Source organism: Synchiropus splendidus, chromosome 1 (genome assembly GCF_027744825.2).
Source record: "Synchiropus splendidus isolate RoL2022-P1 chromosome 1, RoL_Sspl_1.0, whole genome shotgun sequence".
Lineage (NCBI taxonomy): Eukaryota > Metazoa > Chordata > Actinopteri > Syngnathiformes > Callionymidae > Synchiropus > Synchiropus splendidus.
The window spans coordinates 63,558,581-63,577,575 of NC_071334.1; the positions used below are offsets into that span (position 1 = coordinate 63,558,581).

Consider the following 18,995-nt stretch of genomic DNA (forward strand, 5'->3'; position numbering starts at 1 on the left):
CTGCAAAACCACAAAATAATAATAATAACCTATTTACTTCTTTTTTCAGACCCACGTCACTGTGGTTTACATGTGTTGCAGCGCCTCTAAGTGTTTGAATATTGGATGTGTGGTTAAATGTGTTTCAGGTTGTGATGCTGAGTTCAGTGACTGAGCTCCATGCTTATATCGACCCGGGGCAACTGACCACAGACCTGGGCGGCTCTCAGGAGTACTGTCACGAAAGCTGGATCTCACACCGCACTGTAGGCTGATACACTGCGTGTTATATGTGACCTTGAGAAATATAACTGATTAAATATCCCTGTTCAGGCCATCGAAGCGTTCGCCCTTATGGTGAAGACCACTGCTCAAACACTCCAGGCCTTTGGCACAGAGCTGGCGGAGACTGAACTTCCCAATGATGCTGATGCTACAATCGACCTGCTGCACTTACATACGTTAAAGAAAGACAGGATGAAGGTGAGGCAAACCTGTTTCTCACCTTTTAAGCTTGTTTATCTAACGCTACAATCAAATCTAAGTCCCACTGTTCATGTGACTCTCAGGAGGACCTGCAGGTGGCACTCTCACAAGGCAGGAGGTTAATGGAGTGCATAAACGAGCCGTTGCAGACAGACCCCGAATACAACATGACCCATGATGAATTGGAGAACCTGGTCACTGTTCAGAGGTGAAGCCCCCCGACTCCAACTTTCCTTTCCTCTGGCATCTGCTCTTTTTCCCCTCTTTATTCTCTTGAATCTTCCTCCTCCTCCTTATTATCACTGTATTGGCCTTTCTTTTTTGAATTAGACTCATGGGTCAGTTGGATGAGACTGAGACGGCGTTTGACGATTTTTGGGAACGTCACCACACCAAGCTGGAGCAGTGTTTACAACTCCGACACTTTGAGCAACACTTCCGTGAAGTAAGCTCCTCCCTTTTTTTTGTTCGGTGGCGGGTGTCATTTTATTTCTGAACATAATGTGTGATGTCACATCATGACTGAAAGAATCGTCCTTGCAGGTTCGCGCTCAACTGGACTTGACGTCCGATCGACTGTCTGGCTTCTCTGAGGTCAGTGTAAGTCCAGCCCACGCTGAACATGTCCTCCGAGAACTTGGCGGCCAAGAGGAGAAGGCTTGTGTAAGATACATACAAAAGTGGAGCTGGGAAACATGACAAAATTGTAAACACAAAGACATTTGTCTACTATGTTTTCAGGACGTGTTGGACTTCGCTCTGTCCCTCGCGAGTGAAGGAGACAGACTGATAGAGAATGCTCACTACGCCGAAGATTCGATCAGGCCAAAGTGTAGCGAGCTGAGAGGAGTGTGTGAGGAGATCAGCGCCACTTTGAGGTCAAAGAAGAGCCTGCTGCTGAAAGCTATGGAGCTCCACCAAGCTCTGGAAAAGGTTTCATAAGCTTCACCAACAATTGTCATGTAAAAATGAAATGCTTAAAACTGCAAAAACTTGTATTGTATTCCAAGGCCTCCTGCTGGTGCGAGGAGGGCATCTTCCTTCTAGCCAGCCAGCCAGTTGACCGCTGCCAGTCTCAGGATGGAGCTGAAGCTGCTCTGCAGGAGCTGGAGAGGTACCTGGACACAGCAGCGCAGCACATTCTGGCTGACTGCAGCGCCATCTGCTGCCAGTATGAGGCAGTGCTCACTCCTCAGCTCAAGGTACAACAAAATGTGCTGTTGGTAGCAAATTTCTTCGACTTGAACACCGTCTATATCCCCTAACAGGAGCAGGTGGAGAAAATGTTCCACAAGCAAACGTCTGTTCAGGAAATGTTCGAGAAGCGTCGCATCAGCCTGAAGAAGCTGGCCGCCAAGCAGACACGACCCGTGCAGCCAGTGGCACCGAGACCAGAGGTGAAGTCTCCTCAGACGTCTCCAAGTGAGTCCGCCCACTTTCATCTGAAAAGCAGATTAAGTTCATGACGCTCTTACAAATAACCCTTGCCTTCTCTCGTCGTGGCCTCAGACCAGCAGAGGAAGGAGAGGAGGTACTCAGCTGACCATGTGATTTGCAAGAAGGTGAGCCCATCGTCCTGTCAACATTTTTAGCTTTTTGAACTTGGCTTTGCACAAGGACCATTTACACACCCAAACTTTTTGAGTCCACCTAATAATCGCATGAGAGTAACGCAGATTGACATTGAATTTATCAATCAAACATATCAGTCATATACATTGACAAAAATTGTAGTGATTTTGAGTTTAGTTAGATTGTATTCCTTTCAGTCCAAACTGTGCTGGAGGCGAATGAAAACTGGACTGAACAAGTGTCACACTAAATAATGAAATGGTTCAAGAGAAAAGAAAAAAAACCCACCTTCAAATCTCTTCGTCACTCCTGTCTGATTGCTCTTGTTTGACACACTGGATAAACATGACAGCTAACATCTGAGAAGTAGGTAAACATAGCGTCTTCCTCCTCTTTAGCATTGTTGATGTATAAACTGTCCATATCCAACAGTGCAATAGGGTCTTTCTGTCCCACAGCTTGTGACTGGTTTCAGTAGTTGAAGTAACTAGGCTTACTTCCTGTTTTGGGGAAGCCATCTTGGATTGCGTACTCAGGGTGGTGAGGATTCCCTGACTTTCCTACATGAAGGTCCAACATCAGGTGCTGTCACCACAGAGGCGTAACTGGAAATTTCCCAGTTCCCACCTCAACTGGAGCACATCCGCGAGGCCTTTAAACCACACCACCTTACTGAGCAGGCCTCCACAACCGCGAGGTTTTCATGTTTCAAAGCTTGATGCCAGAGTCCACAAGATGGACCCAGTTCTATTTTTTTAATTGATATAATTCCAGATGAGAGAGTTATTAATCAATAACACAAATAAATACCTTACAGTTCCTGCATTTCTTCTATGCTGTTTCTAGTCGGAATCTCCTGTACAAAATGGTGGCACCAGACATGCGTCTCTCTCTGAAGAGGAGGAAAACCTGGCAGTGCTGCGGCGGTCAGTGTCAAAAGTCATCTGCGCCGACAGACAGAAGACGAGGTCATGTCTTTGATCCTGTGCATCTGTGTTCCCAGACATGTGATGAACGAGCTCCTGGAGACAGAGCGGGCGTACGTGGAGGAGCTACTCTGTGTCTTGGAGGTGAGAGATGATGCAGACAGTCGCAGAGCCACTCATCACCAGTCAGAGATTTGAATGTGGATCATCTGCAGGGATACTTGGCTGAGATGGACAACCCCGCGATGACGCACCTCATCCCCGGTAACCTCCACAGCAAGAAGGACGTGCTGTTTGGAAACATGTCGGAAATTTACCAGTTTCACAAAAGGTTCGGTTGTTTGCTATTTGGAAATAATCAGCAGGATTATTGTACTTGTGTCTTCATTTGCTCTCTGGTTTCTTGCAGGACATTTCTAAAAGAGCTGGAGGCCTATACGGATTGTCCTGAACTGGTGGGGCGCTGTTTTTTAGAGAGAGTAAGTAAGCCCCTCTACTTCCTTATCGTACTGTTCCATGATGGCGTGGAAGAAGCGACGATGACTGCAGATGCGGTCTATAATCCAAGATAGTTGCTGGAGGTCACCATAGGTGGTCCAGAGCTGATGACCCTAGCCTACCTCTCGTCCAACTCTTCCTCCTCTATAGATGACTGCATGTATTTTACTTTATTGAATTGTTATCTGACGTTGTTGGGTTTTCCTGCCATTGAACTTGTTTGTTTTGTGTGCAGATGAAGGACCTACAGATCTATGAGGCATATTGCCAGAATAAACCTCGCTCAGAGAGCTTGTGGAGACAGTTCTCTGACTGTGCCTTCTTCCAGGTCAGTTTGTGCTAGCATGTTCTCCTTCTGGGTCGTTTGTTTGACACCAGCTTGTGTGTCCATTATTCGTCCCAGGAATGCCAGAAGAAGCTTGAACATAAACTTGGGCTGGACTCCTACCTCTTGAAACCCGTCCAGAGAATCACCAAATACCAGCTGCTGCTCAAGGTCTGACCGCTTATTCTGAATGAGACTCATCCCGGAGACTCACAGCGTTTCTCTGCAGGAGCTGCTGAAGTACAGTAAGAGCTGCGATGGCTGCGATGACCTTCAGGAGGCGCTGTCCTCTATCTTGGGGATCTTGAAAGCTGTAAACGACTCCATGCACCTCATCGCCATCACAGGATATGAGGTTGGACACTTGGGATTGGCTCGTTTTTCCGGTTAACTCCACTGATATTCTGCTTCGACCCTCCTCCAGGGGAACCTGTCAGATTTGGGTCGCCTGTTGATGCAGGGCTCCTTCAGTGTATGGACCGAGCATAAGAAGGGCCACGCCAAGGTGAAGGACCTGGCTCGCTTCAAACCCATGCAGCGGCACCTCTTCCTGCACGAGAAAGCCTTGCTGTTCTGCAAGAAGAGGGAAGAGAACGGAGAAGGATACGAGAAGGCACCGTCATATAGTTTCAAACACTCGCTCAGCGTACGTTTGGCAGAGAGGAGCGCCGCCACGCCTCTTGGATATATAGAGTTCATTGTTTGTTCTCCTGACAGATGAGCGCGGTGGGAATCACAGAGAGCGCTAAAGGGGACAACAAGAAGTTCGAGATCTGGTGCAACTCCAGAGACGAGGTTTTTATAGTTCAGGTAAGTTAGCGCAACAACACGCTGCTCAGTATTTAGGGCAAAATGTTTAGAAGCAATATTCTTTGCAGTTATATTCAGCAGAGATTTTTACTTGATTTCAAAATATTTTTTCCCATTTCTCACAGGCGCCAACACCTGAAATCAAAACGTCATGGGTGAATGAAATTCGAAAGGTGCTGACTCAGCAACTGAAAGCCTGCAGAGGTAACACAGGCTGGCCATCACTAGCTTTGCCGAGAGGTTTAAGAAGCCTTGCATTGTAGAATTGAACTCTTGATGTATGACACTGACGGTTAGCGCTACAGAAGCGACTCATCTAGATGTTTAAAATGCTGGATACTTAAGTGTTTAAATTAGAATGATTGCATTGCTGGATGTCTCTCCAGACGCCACCCAACAGAAGACGACTGACTCACCCAGCTCCACCAGCAACTCCGTCTCCCTCAGGTGTGATGCTGAAGACGTTGACACTTGCACCTCAGGTGACTCACGCCTTCTGCTTGTTTACTTTCAGTCCATTTCGGAGCAACGTCCAGAAGAACCAGAAGAAACAGGTGCAGGAGGAAAAGAAGGTGGAGCCAGGTCCAGTCCCAGACACGAACCCAGCCCCTTCCACCAAACACAAAGGTAAATGCCTCATTGTATTTGTGTGAAGCCGGACTTCAGCATCCCTCTAATCTGGAGTCTTCTTTTCTCTTCATCGCCCCTGGTTGCTCCGTCATCACTCCCTCTATCCTCGCATTTTTTTCTGTTCCAACCTTAATCCATCGTTTCCAGATGAGCCGCTGACCAGTCCCACCACTGACCGCTCATCAGTGGCTAAAAAACGTTTTACTTTCAGTAACCTCAAGAGTCCCAAAGGTAAAGAACGGTTAGCTATGAAGCACCACTTGTGCCTTTAAGATCTTACTCCATTTTCCCTTGTGTTGCTTGATATGATGACATAAGAAATGCGCCTCTACTAAGAGGAATTTGGGCGTTATCTCTTTGGTTTGGTTCTACTATTCTTTCCTCTGTTTTTCTCTTCTCTTCTGTTCTTCTTCCGTTCACCGTCAGGCTCGGCCATGAGCCCCGAGCACACCTCCAAACGCCTCTCGGTCAAGAGTGACCCCACTCCATTTGGGTTCAAAGGTACATGGCGTCACCATGTGTGATTGTTGTTTTCATCAACATTGAGCGCACATGTGTTGGCTCAGCCTTTCACTTCACACACATCGCTTCCTTCATCTGTACCAAAGCACCAGCATCATCTGCTTCAACAGCAAACTGTACATTTCATTTCCACATCCCAAGTGTTTACATTCTTCCTCAATTCCGGAAGTCAGTCTGAGTTTGGTGACCACCCTCATTCTATAGCTTTCTTCCCCATAGCTGCAGCTCTTCCGCTTTTGACTGGTGCAGAGCATCTGGAGAGCTAAACCTTTTTGGAACGTCAGTCTATTGTTCTGACAATGACGAGTAACATGCCGCATTGCTGCTGTTCACTTGTGTCTAGACTCCCGGGGTCATGTGACTCTGAACAGAGTCAGGTGGACAAGCTCGTCCAGTCTGCTGCAGAGCAAACGCAGAGGTACCCTGAGGTGGTGTGGTCATGTGACTGGAGGTCAAATGGATTTGTTTTTTCACACTCGAAATTAGGGTTGGGACCTAATAATAATTTTAATCAATTAGAGGTATAGATGAAAATTATTTTTTATGTTTGATTCCTTGCATTGATACTTGTCTCAGCTCGACCAAAAAAATACCCACCTCTGCTTTAGTCTCCACTTTTAGTTACCTCATCCATCTTCACCTCCATCACACCTGCTCTCATGTTTGGGTCCATCCTGAAGACAAACTCGAACTTCTGCGTGTTTGGTGTGTTGGAGTGTTGCTGTGCAAGAATGTACATGCGCCTTTACAAAAGTCTCTGTGTTAGTTCGACCTTCATGTCCTTTTTAAGGCTGAATTTAGAGTTTTCTTCTTCTCACCTCCATGTGGGCTTTATATTGCTCCTCAAAGTAGCTCTGGTGGGTCAGTACTTGAAGTGAGTTACATCTCGCTTAAGGAGCTGTCACATACACGTTGAGACTCTGCTACTGACTGACAGACTCCATTAACACCTGATGTCACTCTCTTCCTGCTGCTCCTCGGACCACCAGGCTGGAGCAAGACCTCGCTTTCTGTCGATGCCTCAGAGGACCAGGATGGTTACTCCAGTGGCGAGGAGCCCCTGAACTCTGACCTGGAGGATGACATCGGGAGGAAACTGGTGAGAGTTATTTTCTATTTCACTTGCCTCTGCACATGGTGACTGATTCTCTGACCCACCAGGCTCCTGGGAGGTACACGGTGGTTGCTGACTGCGAAAAGGTGGGGCCTCAGGAGCTGTCCGTCAAGAGTGGAGATGTGGTCCAGCTGATCAGAGAAGGAGAGGACGGACAGTGGTACATGAATTCCTTGCAGTTATTCGTTTCACGTTCGGCTTGAGTCGGCAACTGTAGCTCTGTGGTCTGACCCGGGTTTCTTGTTTCTGCAGGCTTGTTAAGAACCTTCACAGCAGCAAGGAAGGCTGGGTGGCTGCAGCAAACCTCCTCAGCTTCATCTCAGAGTCCAAGTCATCTCAGTCACTCAGCAGCTCAGGTCAGCGCACGCACACACACTCACACACACATACACAAGTTCATGTTTATATCCTTGTTGGGACTATTGGAGGTTTCCCCATCAACAAAATCCTTTCCCCAACCTCTCACCCTGAGCCCAACCAACCAAAACACACAGCTAACCTTAACTTTAATTCAATTATATGTTATTAATTCAGGTTAAACATGTATGGTCCTGACTAAGCCAAATATCCCCACAAGGTGGTGTTTTTCCAAGAATTGGTCTTCACAAGAATAGATAAATCGGTCCCGCACACAGTGTTCTGATGCTCTCTTGGCTTGCAGATGACAGCGTCTCTGGGAACCTCAGCACCTCATCCAGCTGCAGTGAGACCTACACCAGCTACTCGGACATCAAGCCCTGAGGAGCAGTCAAGACTTCTGATGAGTCCACCTGCCTTCACTGTGTCCACTCGTGAAAACCAGCTTCCTCTACCACTGGCTCTCAACTGCACAGTGATCTCGCACTCCGTCCATGTTGCCTCAAAGCTGAATGTTCTTGGCTTAAACCTCATGTGTGGAGTTTGGGGATCAGGGCAGGGCTGCCAGTCTCAGAACCAAATGTTCTCGCCGTAATTCACCTGGATGTGTGCTGTATTCTCTGGAGGCTTCCATTTTCAGGCTCTTTAGTTCTAAAAAAAAACCCTCTAAATCCTGGTTAGATCCTTGGACTCCTCAGGTACTTCGATGCCCATCAGAAGGTTTGGTGTATTTGGAGAAATATTTGGGGCTTAGTAGCATTTTTGGGTCTCAAGACTAGGTTTTTATATGTATTTATTATGGCAAGATTCAGCAAACAGTACCACCCGGTGGCCAGTGTAGAAACTACGCAAATCCCATCAGGAATCCGTTTAAACCAGTTAAACGAGTGTGACCACATACTTGAATGTGTGTGTTGGGGAGGGGGAGACAGATTTGTGGAAGTGTTGCACACCTCCAACCGCCTTATGGAGAAAGTGGTCATCCAAACGTCTTGGTCACAGACATTAAACAGTTCTTTATAAGCGCGCACATTTAAAGCACTTGCAGCTCTTAAACTGTGGAACACAAACAGGCTTTGTCTGTGCTGGGCTCCCAGCCCGACCCAGGCATGTGACAGCAGCCAGACCTGCTCAATGTGTTTGCCAGAGAGCAATATTTGTTTATGTGAGGCAGCTGACGGCCTGAGTGACGAGAGCAAGGACGCCTCAGTGCCACACCAGTGTTTTATTTTCAACTTTTCTCATGACAAATCTTTTGGTCACCTCACTCTGGAGCCACATTTTGAAATCCAGTGATATGAAGGCCACAATGCCCATACGCTGTTGTAAGAGTTGCATTTTTATAGCCTCGCGTACATAGTGACTGCGAGAGAAATCTGAGATTTTGGTCGCCCCGTCTGATTTGCATGTGTGCGTGCAAGAATTTGCCCATGAGCTCCAAATGTCTTGAACTCTGAAACTCTGGTGTGACCAAGGTCTGCGCTGGTCATCTCTCTTGAGGCTCTCACTTCACAAAATGTCTTCCCAACAAATTGGTCCCTAGAAGAGAAGAAGCTCCTATCTGTATTTTGGATGTCAGTCGGACTGGGAAGTGTCTGTCCTCCTGTTCAGGTGTGTTTGTGTCGTCTAGTCCTCCTCGAGTCATTTGTCTTTGTCTCTTTCACTAGTGGCCGTGTGTAGTCGACGCACTGAACGAAAGGAAAGGAAGACGGTGAGAGGCTCAATTCCTGCTCGAGCATGGAAGCTGACACAGGCACTAAACTCCAGTCAGTGTTTGATCATTGTCACATGCGTCACATGGGGCTGCAGAGGTGGTCCTGTCCTGTAGTTTTGTTTTTATGCAGCACATTGCAGCACTCACTGTGTTTATTTTCTTACTGTAGACAACTGAGTATGGTGTCAATATACATATATATATAAATATATTATAAAACCTTTCTGTGTATATTTGTACATATGTAATTCTGACTGTATGTAAAATGAGAAGCAGCTTTAATAAAGTGAAATGGTTTCCTCTACTGACTGATATCGTGTCTCATATTTAGTAATCATATCTGCAGTACAGGAAGTACCAATGCAAGTCTTACTGCTATGGTAAAATGAAAACTTGTCGATCCTGAATGTTTCGTTTCGCATTTGCCTTCTGATTTGTAATTAGAAATTACAACGATTCGGTATGTAACCCTGAGGGTATGCTATTACGTATGTGATTTGTTTTTGTGTTGATTATTGACTTCATTTTTTTGTGGTTCTTTACACGGTGCGCTTAACTATGAATTCAGTCATATTTACGCTAACACGGCTGCAATTACGACCACGTGACGCTCAGTTTTAATAGGCGTTCCCTGTGTCAAGGTTCGTCCTAGGATCCATCCTAGCACTCTTTGTATAGTCATGATCCTGAATTAGCCGTGTCTCGTGTCGCTAGCGTGGCATAGAAAGAGATGGTAACCCACATTTTTGTATACAAGAAGCACACTGTAAAATAAAAATTCGCCCAAAGGTACAAGCAAGGAGTCACTGGAGCCTTAGCGGAACGAGGGTAGTCAGTTCATGCTGGAAAGATACAGATGCGTTAAGTTGTCATGAACCACTGCTTAGATAGCCGGATATGAATGTCGTTTCTCGGTAAAAGCGTTAGATAGCTCTAATGGTTAAATCTTTAGAAAATGTCGAAAATAAAACGACAATAAATAGCAAACGTAAGTAAGTATCGCGTGGGTGCTTTCCGCTTAATGACACTTTTACTGTATTAGACCTGTTCCAAACACGGAGCGCTAGTTTTATTTTGAAATTGCGGACCAGAAGTCGCGCCCCGTCCTACCAGCGCGACAGGAGCTTGGAAAGCAACCAGATGGAATTCTGCACTGCCTTCCCAACAGATTCCTCACATTTTAAATTGTATCGCCAATATTTTTAGCGCTCTGTTGTGTTCAGTGGCAGCCGTGGCGTGACTGGAGAGGCTCGGCCGCTGTGAATCGGGACACAAGCGTTTGACTAGCGAACCTCTTCCCTGCTGTAAGTATCCTTGTGGCTGCTAGTGCTGTCGACTTGATTCTGCTACTTGACATAGTGAGTTGTCACCCGGACTTTCTGCGCCTATAGAACCGCGCGTGTACTGGCGGCCTGCGTCTTGATCTTGGTTCAACAAACTGAGATTAGCTTTGGGAAATGTGTCAAACAAAAAGGGAGTTTAGCCAGAGGCGAGGAGGGGTGTAGCCTGCTGGAAACCACATTGTCTGGGACTGTTTCCGCGGCCCTGCGCACCCGAATCATCGCCTCCATGTAGTGAACCTGGTGAGGTCCAAACACACTTGGACTTGTACTGTTTGTCTGTCACGACGAACTACCGAGTCAAGGTTGTTTTAGTGCTTCCACCCCGCTGCGCTACTTTAGGCATCAGGCGTCAAGCTGACTACACAGCGCTGCTTCCGCTTGGATTTCAAAATAAATCCTTGCGTCACACATCAACCGGTGCTTGAGTTTGTGGGTTTGTGTCAGGTTGTTTCTGGGTTTCCGATGTACAAGCCACAAAACAAGCCAAAAAGATGCTTCAAATCTCTCGATTGTCTGATTAAAAACCTGTTTTCCGAGTTTCAAAAGTGACAATTTTTCCGTAACAAATTAACCCCTGTGCTCCATTCTTCTGTCAACATGTCAAGTTCTCATGAAATGATCAGCTGTCATGCTGTTTGCTCTCTGGACACCAACACCACAGATTTTTGAGCTCTTGATCCACTCACGTCTCATTCGTGTGTCAAGTTCTTCAGCTGTTTTCTGTTAATGAACGTGCCTGTCACACTTCGAACCAAAACTTGAGACAGGAAGCATCGTTTTTAAAACACCAATGTCTATTTTTTTTTTTTTGGGGCGGAACTCTGACGGTTGAAGCCAAATGCCCAACGTTTCAGATCCTTTAAGAGCGTTGTAGAGATGATGACATCATCATGAGGTGATCACTGACTCATGCCAGTGGCAAAGTGATGTCACCACATGAAGGCACTCTCCAGCACAAATACTACACCTGTCATGTGGGAGCGATGCATCTCCTCGCACCCTCAGAACCAGGCTGTCGCCAGTAAGGTCACTTCACCTGTTGGGGGAAGTATGTCACTACAGCCGTCGCTGGCCGATGAAAAGAGGGTCTGAAACGGCAAACATTTAAATGGTCTACAGTTCAGTATATTTCTCCTTAGTCTCTAGACAGTTGTTATTGATATATGTTTATGATTGCCTCCAATTGTGTGGAAAAAAAAACATATGATAAACACCATATGATAAATCTATTGCAATGGTATAAATATATTGCAATGGTAACAGATCAGCATTAAAAAAACAATATTATATTCATTAAAATGTGTAATAAACACATCCGCATACAAGACCATATGATAAATGGCGTTTTTTTGTAATGTTAACAGTCGGGCATTTAGAATAACAATAATTACAGTATTATATCCATTAAAACATATTTATTGTTATCAACTCATTCCAGTTGCATTTCAAATTAAGATTAGACCATCGTTGTGATTGTCTGACCTTCTTACCCAGGCGTGAATGTTTTTGAAACCTCATGACACATCTGAAAACCACCTATGTAATGATTAAATGCAAGTACAGTGCTACCTCGATTTTCGAACATCCCAGAATTCGAACAAATCGGAGTTTTTTTTGCTTCTGATTTTGAAAAATCCAGAACTCGAATGCCCCCGGAAAAAGCCGGAAAAACCATAACGTGCGTGGACCGATCAGCTGACCCGCGACGCACTTTGTAACACAGCCCTATGCAGACGTGTCACGTTCATATTGAGGTGTAAAACCTTTCCTGTCTCCGCACTGGACCGTGGTAGAGTGTCACAGGGGAGGTGCTGGAGCGCTCACTCCAGGGTTTGATGTCCTGTTGTGGGCTGGAGCTGGGACAGGGATGAGGCGAGTCTGGGACAGAGCGTGACTTGGTTTATGACTTTGTCACAGCCAAACTGCACAGAAGCGCACATTCAGAGCTGGACACGCACCGGGCACCTCTTCACTTCTGGAGAGACGTCACTCACTCGGCAACCCCTCCCACATGCAGCGGCCACACACATAGAGGAACAGCGCACCTGCAGCAGACACTCTACATTCACTCCTACAAAAGACTATTTTAAGGAACGCATTATTTCTTTTTCCATTCATTGTAAAATTGATTCAGATTTCAAACAAATCGCTTCTCGAACGGTTGCCTGGAACGGATTGTGGTCGAGAACTGAGGTACCACTGTAACTGCACTTAAGATATCGATACAAGTGTCACAATATCTCAGTGTGTGGAGATTTACTGACACCCCTTGTTTTGATATCGATGCACAGTAGTTCAGTTAAGATCTGGAAACATAAGTGGTTTGATAAGTAACTTTAGTAAGTTTTTAACTCTGTTTCAACTCTGCTATCCCTGGTAACTCATTATGTTACTTTGTAACGGATGTCACTTTTATTTAACCACTTTTTTCAGTAAGCAGTAATCTAACACGTTACTATTTCAAACCTAGTAATCAGATTAAAGTTACTTATCTAAGTCAAATCACTACTTGTATTGTTGTCGTGAAGTGAAATATTGACATTTGCTTTCTTCAACTGCGTCTTTGGGTGAGGTCATGTGCGGGACACAGCAGTCGTATTTTCGGCGGCGGACAGTTCACGTGTCAAGCTGCTCAGACGTACAGTGAACTGAGGAGAGAAACACTTTCCATAGATTTTTAGACTTTTGTAGATCATCTTTTCTGTGGTGCAGGAATAAACGGCACCGATGTGATGTTCTGCTTTCTCTCGAAAGTTATAAAAGTAAAATGCTCCTCCACCGCAATGGAGACTTGAGTCACAGCAGCCATCACTAAAGTGCAGCTACTGCCTCCAGGTGGCCAACAAGAGACTTGACAGACCAAATTTTACCAAAAAAAGTAGTAAAATATGAATAATAATGATCGGCACATTTCCGACATTTTTATTGTATTATATTTAACACTGCTCTGTTTTTCATACTCAGATTTGTTGCTCTTTGTGAGTGATTTTCGGTCCAATGGATAAGAGTGTGATAAAAATAAGACCTTGACTGTACAGCCCTATTATCGAGATTGTGCTGAAAAAATGACACCAAACTTGGAAAGGTAAACGCTGGACCCTCAATGCTTCAGGTTTGTTCCTAGGTTGTATCAAAAAACTCAAACTCAAATTTGACGTAGAAACATTGCTTAGTCCAATGAGAGCTCTCCTCAGCCGCTAGATGTAACTTGGCAAGTAACTTGTAATCTGATTTAGTTACTTTTGAATTCAAGTAATCTGTAATTTGTTACTTTTTGAGTGAGTAATCTGTAGTCGGATTACCTTTTCAAAGTAACTTTGGCAACACTGCTCTCGCCCGTCTGAGCCGGCAACAGCTCCAGTATGAAGTGATCAAATAGACAGAGGGAGGATTTAGTGATGCTTCATTGAGGAGGATGTGGAAGAGGGATCACGTTGCTAGCAGGGATGGAAGGGGGAGTGAACTCTAAAGTGGAGGGGATTAGCAGTCACAAGTTCTCCTGACCTCAGTCGAAACACTGGCTGCTGCTGCAGAAGGAGCTGAGTTCCATTGGCCACTCGCTCGGATGTTGTCATCTCCAGCCGTGGACATCAACTCCCTGCCGATTTCACAAACGTATTTGCCACGTCCTGCCGCATTCTTACTGGGATTTAGCTCGATCTGTGAGCATGTGAGCTGGAATTCCTCAGAACCGGAGCTGTGATCTTGCTCTGTAGGAGGTCATTACGGAAGCACGCATGAGCGATGACGTAGGAATGTGACTCGCAAGTGTGGCAGGATTCCTCCCTCTTTCTCTCTCTCTCACACACACACTCACACGTTGGTATCTGTGAGGACCTCTCATGGCCGTCACCCTTTCCCCAGCCTCTCCCCCTAAACCGAACCATCCAAAAAACATGGCTAACCTTAACCAGCACTCTGAACCAAACCCAAGTTGTCAACCTCAGGTTGAGGTTTGACTTGACGGTGACCAGCGAAATGGCCCCCACAAAGGCATAAGGTCCCCACAAGTAAGGATAAGCAGGACGGCACACACACATTCCTGTTTGTCTCTTGAAGCACTGAGCGTAAACACTTCAGAAAATGTTGACAAACAAGTCTCTTTCTTTTGTGCCCCCTAATCTTTATTGTTGACGTGTGCAGCTTCAATAGCTGCTTGCAGTGTAGTGTGTGCAGTATTTACCTGGTAAATCTTCTGCTGGATTTTTGTGTAAGAATGTTCTTGTAGATGGTGGAGGGGAATTGACTCTGCTGTGCTGAAGGTCTTGACGTGTACTGTCTGTGCTTCTCAGCATTCCTCGAGCGAGTCCATCATGCCGCTGTTCGGGAAATCTCACAAGAGTCCGGTGGACCTGGTCAAGACGCTGAAGGACAACCTGAACATCCTGATCAAGCAGAAGAAGACAGACAAGGTAGTGAGAGGCTGCCGGGATGGCTGAGCAAGTGTGACACGGATGTGTGAAGTCAGAATCCAGAACATCTCCTCACACCTCTCTGGCAACACAGTTTCAGTTCAGGGGCTTTTCACACTGCAGATTCTGTCTCGGGCAGCCTGAGTCCGAGTGGCCCCCTCGCACCTCTGCGCCTCAGACAATGTCATTTTTTTTCTTCTTCTCAGCTGGCAGCACTCTGCACAAAATGGCACGTCTGAAGGAAGTGGTCATCAGATGCGCGACATTCGGGTCTGTCGGCTTGACCACCTTAGTTCTCTGTCACGTCTCCGAGTCATCATCACCTCACATATTAACTGGTGACCTCGGCCATGACTGTAGCAGGATGTGGCCTTTCACGGCCAAAAGTAAACATGAACAAGTGTTACCATGACCATTTTACAAAAAAGAGAAAATAGCGGAAACAAGCTGCGTAGTACGGAGCATCTTTGTTTAACCACACTACTCTTAGTACGTGTTGAACAAAGTGAGAGAGATGACTGACGATCAAGAAGATTTTGATCAGTAAAGTGCAGATCCAGACGTCAAAAATGATCAATGAATAGTCTGGTCAACTTAATAATGGAAATAAAAACCAGCATCTTTCCTGCTCGCTGTTCTCCTCAGGCAGACAGGTGCAAGATCATGGCAGTGAAAACACAGTTAGAGCCCAACATTATTCAGTTAAGCAAATCTGTCTCTCAATAAAGTCTGATGTTTATCAGTTTATTAATGGCAAAAACGTGAGGTATTTCCAGTACGCGCACGCATAGCTAGTCCAGGACCACTGTGCTGTTAAATGGCTCTCGTTCCTCAGCACCAGTCTCCTGCAGCTCCCGGCTGCTCACCTCTTCTGGGCGTCTGAGAAGTTGTTTTTGGACGATGTTGTCCGCCCAGACAGTGATCAGACACGTTGCGTGGAGTCGCACTGAACATGTAGTCCCCCCCTCGCGGTAAGCTTCCCGAGACAACGTGCAGATCTCTAGGTGGGATCAACTTTGTGGCCCGGTTCGCTTCGACTTTTGAGCCGAACACTCTGCGTCTCGAGACAGGGTCTGCAGTGTGAAAGTGCCTGTTAGAGCAGGGCTCTCAAACCGGCCCTCAAGGGGCCACAACAGTGACTGCAACTAGTCTTGACTGCAACCTTTTCACCAGTCAGGTGTCTGAAGAGCCCTGGTTTAGAGGGTCGAGGGGGCGCCTGGTATGGTGTGACTTTGCGCTCCAACATCTGGCTCTGCTGTGGTTTGCAGGCGTCGGATGAAGTGTCCAAGTGTCTGGTGTCCATGAAGGAGATCCTGTATGGCATCAATGACAAAGAGCCCCACACGGAGACGGTGGCCCAGCTGGCTCAGGAGCTCTACAACAGCGGGCTGCTCATCATGCTCGTGGAGAACCTGCACCTCATCGACTTCGAGGTCTCTGCTCTGCTCTGACTATGAACTGACCTGTGAACTGGGTCTTATCTGTTGGAGCCATGTTTGCCGTGGTGACCCGGCACGCCTTGGTTAATGAGTAGGCAGGCGCTGCATGCTCTTGTGTGTCCTATATCTGTCATACATGTGTGTGGACAGGTTTCCCAGTGTTGGCACGACGCACCTTCCTCCTGTGTCTGTCTCTACAAATGTCTCAAAAATACTGTTAAAAGTCGATCGTGAAAGCTCCCATCTGAACGCTGCCATCTGCTCAAACCAAGTCAGCGTCTCAGTAGCCACCACCATCAGGAGGAGTTTCTTTAACACGAGACTTGGGACTGGGATGAACTCTGTCCAATCGGGTCTCCGCTTTCTTCGTATGTGGTTAGCTCGTTCGAATATGGCAGCGCCTGAGGTGGCGGCGTGTGACTGAGGCCTTCAGCGCCTGTTTGTGTTCTTCAGGCCAAGAAGGACGTGGGTCACATCTTCAACAACATCCTGAGGCGGCAGATCGGGACCAGGTGCCCCACCGTGGAGTACCTGTGCTCCCACCAGGAGGTCATCTTCACGCTGCTGAAAGGGTGAGGACTCGGGTCCGCCCCCCGCCGGTGGGGGTCGGTGGTGACCTCGGTGGAAACATGGTGTGGCCCCGCCTCTCCGCAGGTACGACACGCCTCAGGTGGCTCTGAACTGCGGCCTGATGCTGAGGGAGTGTATCCGCCACGAGCCGCTGGCCAAGATGATCCTGCAGTCGGATCGCTTCTACAGCTTCTTCCATTACGTGGAGATGTCCACCTTCGACATTGCCTCCGACGCCTTCGCCACCTTCAAGGTGAGCGAAAACGCTGGGAAGAACGTGTAGTGTGAAACGGAGATTCTCTCCTCTGCTGCCCCCTGCTGGCTGTGATTAGCATTTTGACTTTACATGACCACGATTTCAAATGAATTTTCTTTTCTTTGTTTCAGCCTGTTGAAACGTTGTTCAGCTAAAATAGATAATTCATGACTCATGAGTACTTCTGGTCTCCTAGGACCTCCTGACGAGACACAAGGTCCTTGTGGCGGATTTCCTGGAGAAAAACTACGACGAAGTAAGATCTCTTACTGTCTGTTATCGGTGTGTTTTGGAGGAAAGGTTTGCTCTCAGACGAGTAGACGACACCACCTCAACTGTGGGCTTTCAGTTCCCACAAGTTGATGGCTGCAGCCAGTCTTTTAGCTGGCCGCCCCTCAGAGAGGAAGCGCAGGCTCAGGGGAACAGTGTCACAGGTGGCGGCGTGCTCACCGTCTCTGCTCCCCGCAGGTGTTTGCTGAGTACGAGAAGCTGCTGCACTCGGAGAACTACGTCACCAGGAGACAGTCTCTCAAGGTTGGACTGACTGGTGTGACGTCAGTGGGGCTTTTTCATCAGCTTGTGTGCGCTCCTCTCCTCTGACAGCTGCTGGGCGAGCTTTTGCTGGACCGGAACAACTTCACTGTCATGACGCGCTACATCAGCAAACCTGAAAATCTCAAGCTCATGATGAACCTGCTCAGAGACAAAAGTCCCAACATCCAGTTTGAAGCCTTCCACGTCTTCAAGGTAACAGCGGGATGGTGATGGGGGGCCTTTCCCAGGAGGGAAGTTAAGCTTCTGCTGTGGTGCTTCGGCAGGTGTTTGTGGCCAACCCCAACAAGACGCAGCCCATCAGCGACATCCTGCTCAAGAACCAGACCAAACTCATCGAGTTCCTCAGCAACTTCCAGAAGGACCGAACCGACGACGAGCAGTTCAACGACGAGAAGACCTATCTAATCAAACAGATCCGGGATCTGAAGAAACCCGCCTCCTAGAGTCGCCCGCCAAAATTTCTAATCCACAAAAAAAAGAAACATTAACAAGGACAGTTCCACTATTTAAGATGTTTTTTTTTATTCATTTAAGAAGTTCACACACTGATCCTTTTGGAAGTATATATTTTTATTTTTTTATCAGTTGCACGCAAATGAGGTTTGAATTGAAAAATGAAGTAGCTGCAAAGACGTGTGATTCTCAGTCGCTGCTGAATCTAAGATCAGAGAAAGCTGCCTTTACACTTTTGGTCATATTAAATTGAAATTCAAAAAGTTTTGAATACTTTCAGTCCTGATGAATGAAATACATGTCCGCTTTTTTTCTAAAGCTTTCAGGGTTGAGTAAAACTAAGCTGGTTGATTAAAAAAAAACTTGTGGGTGAATCATTGAAGCAGCTGTTGAAGGCTAGCGCCTCCTGTTGGCTGAAGCACTTTGAGCGGTTGGCGTTCAACTCCTGTACAGCTGCTGTTTTGATTTCTTTGACTTCTGATGTGCGAACCTGCCAGGTGGAGAAGTGCCATTTCCTGTGATGTTTTTTTTCTTCTTTTTTTTTTTACTTATCGTTTTAGGGTGAGCTTAATTATTCTGTTTTGAAAGTGATTTTTGGACAGTGATTGAGCGGTGAACCTTTGCCATGTTTTGAGTTTGTACACAGCGCGTTTTCCATTCATCCATGTTGGGAATAATACGCAGATCTGATCATCCAACACGGTCGGGTCTCATGAAATTTGGCCCAATGGTTTTTTTTTGAGAAAACAAGTGAAAAACGTTCAGAAGTCAGACATGTGGTTTGAGAAATCCTAACCTTTTGAGACTGCATTTCTTGACTGTGGTGGATAAACCGTTTCAATTTGATGACAGTTGTTAAACTCTAAAAATGTGACTTTGTAGTAGTTCTACTTCAAAAAATAAAAGTGGTCAAGTCTGGCAAAAATACTGTGTAAATGTAAGAACCAAGTTTTATGAACAGCATTAACCCAAATTCCGGTTACCTTCAACATAAACCTGCTTTGGTTCTGCTCTGATGCTGTTGTGACGCCGAT

General features: G+C 46.4%; 2 protein-coding genes across 12 annotated transcripts in view; both read left to right on the forward strand.

The window, feature by feature from the left end:
* The window catches only part of mcf2la (mcf.2 cell line derived transforming sequence-like a), a 29,867-nt gene extending 20,636 nt beyond the window's left edge, over positions 1-9,231 (forward strand). For 3 of the 6 annotated variants that reach the window (XM_053886894.1, XM_053886615.1, XM_053886854.1), the window contains 27 exons: positions 129-245; positions 313-462; positions 549-673; positions 796-910; positions 1,009-1,128; positions 1,207-1,398; positions 1,476-1,667; positions 1,734-1,887; positions 1,975-2,027; positions 2,884-2,963; positions 3,041-3,107; positions 3,179-3,294; positions 3,373-3,442; positions 3,697-3,789; positions 3,865-3,957; positions 4,016-4,141; positions 4,211-4,432; positions 4,504-4,596; positions 4,722-4,800; positions 4,983-5,043; positions 5,111-5,223; positions 5,374-5,457; positions 5,653-5,727; positions 6,738-6,847; positions 6,910-7,022; positions 7,115-7,218; positions 7,524-9,231. In XM_053886894.1, coding sequence (XP_053742869.1) covers positions 129-245; positions 313-462; positions 549-673; positions 796-910; positions 1,009-1,128; positions 1,207-1,398; positions 1,476-1,667; positions 1,734-1,887; positions 1,975-2,027; positions 2,884-2,963; positions 3,041-3,107; positions 3,179-3,294; positions 3,373-3,442; positions 3,697-3,789; positions 3,865-3,957; positions 4,016-4,141; positions 4,211-4,432; positions 4,504-4,596; positions 4,722-4,800; positions 4,983-5,043; positions 5,111-5,223; positions 5,374-5,457; positions 5,653-5,727; positions 6,738-6,847; positions 6,910-7,022; positions 7,115-7,218; positions 7,524-7,603 — 2,997 coding nt within the window. In that variant the 3' untranslated portion in view covers positions 7,604-9,231. Of the gene's footprint in view, positions 1-128; positions 246-312; positions 463-548; positions 674-795; positions 911-1,008; positions 1,129-1,206; positions 1,399-1,475; positions 1,668-1,733; positions 1,888-1,974; positions 2,028-2,883; positions 2,964-3,040; positions 3,108-3,178; positions 3,295-3,372; positions 3,443-3,696; positions 3,790-3,864; positions 3,958-4,015; positions 4,142-4,210; positions 4,433-4,503; positions 4,597-4,721; positions 4,801-4,982; positions 5,044-5,110; positions 5,224-5,373; positions 5,458-5,652; positions 5,728-6,091; positions 6,167-6,737; positions 6,848-6,909; positions 7,023-7,114; positions 7,219-7,523 lie in introns of all 6 variants that reach the window. The other 3 variants (XM_053886968.1, XM_053886693.1, XM_053886780.1) reach the window with 3 other exon arrangements.
* An 819-nt stretch (positions 9,232-10,050) lies between these two features.
* On the forward strand, positions 10,051-18,888 carry cab39l (calcium binding protein 39-like). 6 transcript variants are annotated; one of them, XM_053864978.1, is made up of 9 exons: positions 10,051-10,237; positions 14,569-14,688; positions 15,957-16,121; positions 16,581-16,699; positions 16,782-16,950; positions 17,150-17,209; positions 17,422-17,487; positions 17,557-17,700; positions 17,772-18,888. In XM_053864978.1, exons 2-9 carry the CDS (start codon positions 14,590-14,592, stop codon positions 17,949-17,951), a joined length of 1,002 nt encoding a protein of 333 aa, XP_053720953.1. In that variant the 5' UTR covers positions 10,051-10,237; positions 14,569-14,589; the 3' UTR covers positions 17,952-18,888. The 6 variants fall into 6 exon arrangements, with proteins under 6 accessions (XP_053720953.1, XP_053720943.1, XP_053720970.1 ...); XM_053864968.1 differs by lacking the exon at positions 10,051-10,237 and adding an exon at positions 11,276-11,387; XM_053864995.1 differs by lacking the exon at positions 10,051-10,237 and adding an exon at positions 11,277-11,394.
* Positions 18,889-18,995: the final 107 nt, after the last annotated feature.

Excerpts from the sequence above, each read along its gene's own strand:
- cab39l (XM_053864968.1), top strand. Across the intron at positions 16,700-16,781 it reads ATCTTCACGCTGCTGAAAGG|GTACGACACGCCTCAGGTGG; the intron begins GTGAGGACTCGG and ends GCCTCTCCGCAG. Across the intron at positions 17,210-17,421 it reads TGGAGAAAAACTACGACGAA|GTGTTTGCTGAGTACGAGAA; the intron begins GTAAGATCTCTT and ends TGCTCCCCGCAG.